Source organism: Opisthocomus hoazin, chromosome 13 (genome assembly GCF_030867145.1).
Source record: "Opisthocomus hoazin isolate bOpiHoa1 chromosome 13, bOpiHoa1.hap1, whole genome shotgun sequence".
Taxonomy (NCBI): Eukaryota; Metazoa; Chordata; class Aves; order Opisthocomiformes; family Opisthocomidae; genus Opisthocomus; species Opisthocomus hoazin.
In genome coordinates, this window is record NC_134426.1 from 4453377 (window position 1) to 4460171 (window position 6795).

At 51.9% G+C, this 6795-nt stretch overlaps 1 protein-coding gene across 1 annotated transcript; it reads right to left on the minus strand.

Moving 5' to 3' along the window:
* Positions 1–3252: 3252 nt before the first annotated feature.
* Positions 3253–4176, minus strand: LOC142363032 (olfactory receptor 14J1-like). Its single transcript, XM_075434867.1, has one exon. The coding sequence runs from the start codon at positions 4174–4176 to the stop codon at positions 3253–3255; it is 924 nt and encodes a 307-aa protein (XP_075290982.1).
* Between the last annotated feature and the right edge of the window lie 2619 nt (positions 4177–6795).

The following is a 6795-nucleotide window of genomic DNA, read 5'->3' on the forward strand; positions in this document are numbered from 1 at the left end:
GGCTCTCCCTTCATCTACCCAGCCAGTCACACCATCGTAGAAAGCTACCAGATTGGTCAAGCATGATACCCTCTTGGTGAATCCATGCTGACTATTCCTGATAACCTTCTTTTCCTGCACTTGCTTGATGATGACCTCTAGAATGAGTTGCTCCATCATGTTTCCCAGGATGGAGGTGAGGCAGATTGGCCTGTAGTTCCTTGGGTCCTTCTTCTTGCCCTTTTTGAAGATTGGAGTGACATTGGCTTTTCTCCTGTCCTCGGGCCCCTCTCCTGTCCTCCAGGACCTCTCAAAGATGATGGAGAGTGGCTCAGCAATGACATCCGCCAGCTCCCTCAGCACTCGTGGGTGCATTCCATCGGGGCCCATGGATTTGTGGGCATCCAGATTGCTTAAGCAATCTCTCACGCAGTCCTCCTCAACCAAGGGAAGGTCATCCTCTCTGTAGGCTTCATCTCTTGCCTCCAGGGCCTGGGATTCCTGAGGGCCTGCCTTGGCACTGAAGACTGAAGCAAAGAAGGCATTCAGTAGCTCTGCCTTCTCTGCAACCTCTGTCACCAGGACACCTGAGTTCCTCCACCACTTGCATCAGAAAGTTATCATTATGCTCTGCAGGAACCTCCTGCGTTGCGCGTGCCTGGCTGTGTGGTCTTCCCAGCTGATGTCAGGGTGGTTGAAGTCCCCCAAGAGAACCAGGGCCTGTGACTGTGAGGCTGCCTGCAGCTGCTTGTAGAAGGCCTCATCAACTTCCTCCTCCTGGTCAGGTGGCCTGTAGTGCACACCCACAATAACGTTACCGATATGAGCCTGTCCCTTAATTCTAACGCATAAGCTCTCAACTCCTTCTTCATCTGTCCCCAGGCAAAGCTCAATACATTCCAGTTTCTCCCTCACATACAAAGCAACTCCACCACCTCTCCTTGTTGGCCTGTCTTCTCTAAAGAGTCCATAGCCATCCACGACAGCATGCCAGTCAGGCACGTCGTCCCAGCATTTTCCTGTGATGGCCACCAGGTCTTAGCTGTCAGCACGTATCCGTCCTGCTGTATAATGGCTTCCAGTTCCTCCTGTTTATTGCCCATGCTACGTGCGTTGGTTATGAGGAGCGGCTGAGGGAACTGAGGTTGTTTATTCTGGAGAAGAGGAAGCTGAGGGGAGACCTTATGGCTCTCCACAACTACCTGAAACGAGGTTGTAGTGAGGCTGATGTTCGTCTCTTCTCCCAAGTAACTTGCAATAGGATGAGAGGCAATGGACTTAAGTTACATCAGGGGAGGTTTAGATTGGATATTAGTCAAAAATTTCTTTACTGAAAGAGTGGTCAGGCAGTGGAACAGACTGCCCAGAGAAGTGGTGGAGTCCCCGTCCCTGGAGGTGTTCAAAAAATGTCTGGATGTGGCACTTTGTGATATGATTTAGTAGCCATGGTGGTGTTGAGTTGACAGTTGCACTTGATCTTAGAGGTCTTTTCCAGCCTTAATTATTCTGTGATACCCCTGAGTCCCATGGTGAAGAGCATGGTGATGCAGGCTGTCCCCTCTGTAGTCCACAGTGGTCCACAGTGGAGCAGATAATCATCTGCAGCCAGGGAGGACCTCACCCTGGAGCAGGAGGCTGTGACCCCGTGGAGAGCCTGTGCTGGAGCAGGCTTGTGGCAGGACCTGTGGCCTCATGGAAAGAAGAGCCCATGCCAGAGTGGATTTTCTGGCAGGACTTGTGACCCTATGGGGGGGCCCACGCTGGAGCAGCCTGTTTTTGAAGGACTGCACCCCATGGAAGGGACCCACACTGGAGCAGTTCGTGAAGAACTGCAGCCTGTGGGAAGGACCCACATTTCAGAAGTTCATGGAAGACTGTCTCCCATGAGAGGGTCCTCATGCTGGAGTAGGGAAGAGTGTGAGGAGTCCTCCCCCTGAGGAGGAAGGAGCGGCAGAGACAACATGTGCTGAACTGACTGCAACTCCACTCCCTGTTCCCCTGCACTGCTTGGGGGAAGGAAGTAGAGACCCTGGGAGTGAAGCTGAGCCCAGGTAGAAGGAAGGGGTGAGGGGAAGGTGCTTTTTAGATTGGTTCTTATTTCTCTTTACCTTACTCTGACTTGATTGGTAAGAAATGAAATAAATTTCACCAAGTAGAGTCTGTTTTGCCCATGACGGTAACTGCTGAGTGATCTGCCTGTCCTTATCTTGACCCATAAGGCCTTTTTTTACTTTTATCCCCCTGTCCAGCTGAGGAGAGGGATTGATAGTGTGGTTTGGTGGGCACCTGGTGCCCCTCCACATGCCCCCAGGAATAGCTGAAAGCATTTGTTCCCACTCAGGTTCTGTGCATGCTTGTGTCTCATATGCCAAGGCAAATAAAGACTTCTGACCTAGTCATTTGGTGTCCCTCCGTGGAGGGACAAACAACATCTCCAAACTTAGGTGAGAGTCCAGTGTTGGAAATGGTGGTTGTTATTGGCTGTTCGGTGATGATTGCTCTGGGACAGATTCGCCCAGGTGCTCAGCAAACACGGGCTGAGAACGTACCCTGTTCTGCTGGTCCTTCGTGCCTCTCCCAGGAAGCCCAGCTGTGATAGGACACAGCCATGTGCCTCCACCATGCACACTCACACACTTCATCTCTTCGCTGGTGTTTTCTCTCTGCTGCATTTTCTTGAGAAAAACATTAGAAGCAGACCTAAACCTTCAGGCACTGCCCTTAGGAGAACCCCTTTCCTGATGGAAATGCTGTTGTAAATATCAGCTCTGTCACAGAGGTGCCCATTGCTTGTTCCTGCCTCTGGCAAAGGACTGTCGTGCCGCAGGTCTATGACCAAGCTGCCAGTGCTCTCACGCCTCTCAGTAACACAAAGGCTTGGAAGGAAAGCGTGGCAGTTGAAAGAGACCACCTTGGGAAAGACCAAGTGCTGGTGCTCCCTGGCAGCATTTGCTGTGCTGGGACTCTTCTCCCCGCCACCTCTGCACGCAGGCACTGCCCCTGCAGCCCCAGAAAAGCTCTCAGACAAAAGGATCTTGGACAAATATTGACTGTGAGGTCCTGTATTTTGTTGTAAAACACAGAGCATGGCTCATCATTATGCAGTCTCTGGATGACACAAGACAGGTAGATACTAATTTAGGAATGGTATGCACAATGAAATTTCTTTATGGACAATATTGTTACAGTTTAGAAAAGCTGAAAACCAAACCAAATCAAAGAAAACCAACTACGTAAATGATATGCAGAAGAAGGTGGGCAGTTTTTTGCGTCTTAAAAGTATCCAACCATTAGTTTCCACACTGCATCCTTGAGCTCCTGGTTCCTCATGCTGTAGATGAGGGGGTTCATGACAGGAGGAACCACCGAGTACAGCACTGCCACCACCAGGTCCAGGGACGGGGAGGAGACGGAGGGAGTCTTCAGGTAGGCAAATGTACCGATACTCATAAACAGAGACACCACAGCCAGGTGAGGGAGGCATGTGGAAAAGGCTTTGCATCGTCCGTGCTGAGAGGGAATGCTCATCACGGCCTTGAAGATCTGCACATAGGATAGCACAATGAAAACAAAACACCCAAAAGATAAACAGGCACTAAGCACAAGGACCCCAAGTTCCCTGAGGTAGGATTCTGAGCAGGCAAGCTTGAGGAGCTGGGGGATTTCACAGAAGAATTGCTCCACAGAATTGCCTTGGCAGAGTGGTACTGAAAATGTACTGGCCGTGTGCAGCACAGCATCAAGAATCCCACTGCCCCAGGCAGCTGCTGCCATGTGGACACAAGCTCTGCTTCCCAGGAGGGTCCCGTAGTGCAGGGGTTTGCAGATGGCAATGTAGCGGTCATAGGCCATGACCGTAAGCAGATAAAACTCTGATGAAATGAAAAAGACAAATAGAAAGACTTGGGCAGCACACCCCCAGTAGGAGATGGCCCTGGTATTCCAGAGGGAATTGGTTATCGCATTGGGCAGAGTCGTGGAGGTGGAACCCAGGTCGATGAGGGAGAGGTTGAGGAGGAAGAAGTACATGGGGGTGTGGAGATGGTGGTCGCAGGCTATGGCAGTGATGATGAGTCCATTGCCCAGGACGGCAGCCAGGTAGATGACCAGTAAGAGCCAGAAGTGCAAGAGCTGCAGCTCCCGTGTGTCTGCGAATGCCAGGAGGAGGAACTGGGTGATGGAGCTGTCGTTGGTCATTTGCTTCCTCTATGCATGAGATCCTGTTTCTAGAGGAATAATCAGTGAAGAGTTAGGGCAGACTTCTCGGAGGAAAATCAAAGCTATTCTCCTAGAATCTCACCCTGCTTCCTACACACCCCATTCCTTTTCACAAAGCCCTTCCTTCAGCTCTGTGGCTGCAGCTCTGGTTGATGCTGGCAGAGTATACCAGGAGGAGCAGGATCTCTTCCCATGGGCTGCCAAGGAGCCAGCTCTGCTCTGCAGCGGTGGGTTCATGGGCATGGTGGCACAAGGGTTCATGGCCATTGTGGGCCAAGGTCCAGACCTGGTGTGAGACTTTGCCAGAGGAATCTGCTCTTGTTGCAGAAGGGATTTTCAGCATCTGCACGGCCAGTGCTAAGGAATGGGGATGGCAGAAGGCAGTCTCAGAGGTTTTGGGTTCCTACAGCTTCCCTCATGTCACCTTAGGGGTGTGTTTTGATGTCAGAAACTCTCAGCATTCCTACTGCACTTCTGGAGAAGAGAGGGAGTCTTGTGAGGTGTAAAAATTGCTTGTGGCTTAGTGCAGAAGGAGGGCAGCTGGTCTGTCCCTCTGAGTTGTTCTGAGCTGCCCTGGGCTTATTCTTCATGAGGTGGATAATGAGCACACTCCTGTGTTATCCAGGAAAACAACCAGATGCTACAGAGAAGAGAGGGATCCAGTGCAGACTGCTAAATGTCTCACCCTTTTTCAGGGTCTCAGCACCTCACTTCTAGCCAAGGACATGGCTCATTTTACCAACCCGACAGGATTTCCTCCCCTGTAGCATCTCCGAGCTTCTCCATGGGGCTTGCACATAACAAAAGGGTGTGAGAGGACAGGTTGGCATTGTGGAGGGCAGCTCACAGCTTGGAAGGACACATCAAGGAGATAGCCAAGTGTTCTAAGGATAGCATATGGTGAAGGGAAAATTAGCTGATCCTCCAGCCCCACAGACTGCGGTGCCCACAGCCCCACAGGGGAGATGAAAGCTGGGGCATTTGTTCCCATGGAGTCACCTGCAGGAATGGAGCCAAAAGATCAGCCTGTGATGCTGCAGGTGAATCTCCAGCTCCCTAAAGAAGCTGACAGAAACAATGAAATTAGAACAGCAATAACACAGGCAAGTGGAGAAACAACCAAATATGCAGGGAGGGTCTGGCTGAGAGAAGCCAGGGCAGAAGCAACCGGGCCCTCAGCACAGCGTTACCCGTACCCAGCTGTGCACGCCGCCTCCCAGACACCAACATTGCTGGGCAGTTGAGCTCTGAGCCCCTATGACCTGCAGAAGAGAAATGGACACGTGACTGGAGAGCTGTCCCATGGCTCTGCTGGAGCTCTGCTGCAGAGGAGAGGTGGTTCATGGCTTGGAGCCCACAGCCCTGAGGGAAGAGGCTTTGGTGGCTGTGAGAGGAGGCAAGGGGGCTTGCTCAGAGGAAGGACTCTGCACCGGAGGGGATGATGCAGATTTTTCTCACATCTCCCTCCCACAACATTTCTGCTTTTCCTTTCCTGTCTTTTCCTGATCATAATCCTGCTACCTGGAGATTTTCCTCCTGGGAGGTATTTCCCTGTCCCCTGTCTTTACCTGTCAGTGCTCACATCCCACCCCCTGTGCACTCACCCTGGCCCTACAGAAACCTGCCTGTTTGCAGGGCGCTGTCTGGGAGCCCGTTCCTGTTTGCAGGTTGAAAGCAGGACAGGTGAGATTCAGCCTGATGGGTCCAGGAAAGGTGATGCTGGTGCTGTCCATAGGCAGAGGGTGCTTTAGGAGGCTCCTATCAGAGTTACTGATCACTCGCTAAGGAGTCTCAGTGACTGCTTCAAAGCTGACAGCTCCTTTTCCATTTATCCCTTTTCCACTGCCCCCCCTCCTAAAACAGGAAACTGAAAACACAAATTCAGGAAATTTTCATTAATTTTATGCAATCCGTGCCATGACCTTCTCCTTGAATGAGCCCTTCAGAAAAAGCCTGTGGGTGAACTGGAGCTGTGAGCAGCCCTGACCCATGGAGCAGTCTCCTGGTAGGAGAAAAAACCTGCCCTACCAGGGATCACTTCTTCGACCCACAGATTCTCCCCACAGCACCATGACGAGCTCCCTGGGAAGGCTGAGCACTGACCCCAGCATACAGACTCCTGTGGTAAAGGGGCCCTGCTCTGCAGGACCATCCTGGGCACCCCTGGCTGCACATCCAGCTTAACATCCTACCAGTAATCCCTGGAGAAGGGGGGCATCCAGTCAGCATGCCCTACTCCTCTGATGGCAGGGCAGGGCAAAACGTCTCAGGAACATGTCTTCCTCCTCTATGCCTTAGAAGCTGTGACAATCCTCCACAAAGATCCTGTAGGCTGTAGGATGTGCCAGCTTTTGAAGATCCCTCCAGCAGCTGCAGATTCACTGCCCTGCTTCCAGGGACTTCATTTCACAGGTTGTGAAGATTTCTCTCCCAGTGAGCTCTCAGCATCCTCCCATGCCACGCTGCCTTTAACCCCTCTCTGCCTCACTCCTCTGCCCTCGCTGCCTGCAGGCAGTGCCCTCAGCCCTACTGTGCTTTGCAGAGGAGCTACTCCTGGGCACAGCTGTCTCTTTGAAGTGTTCCCTGTTGCCATGAGCT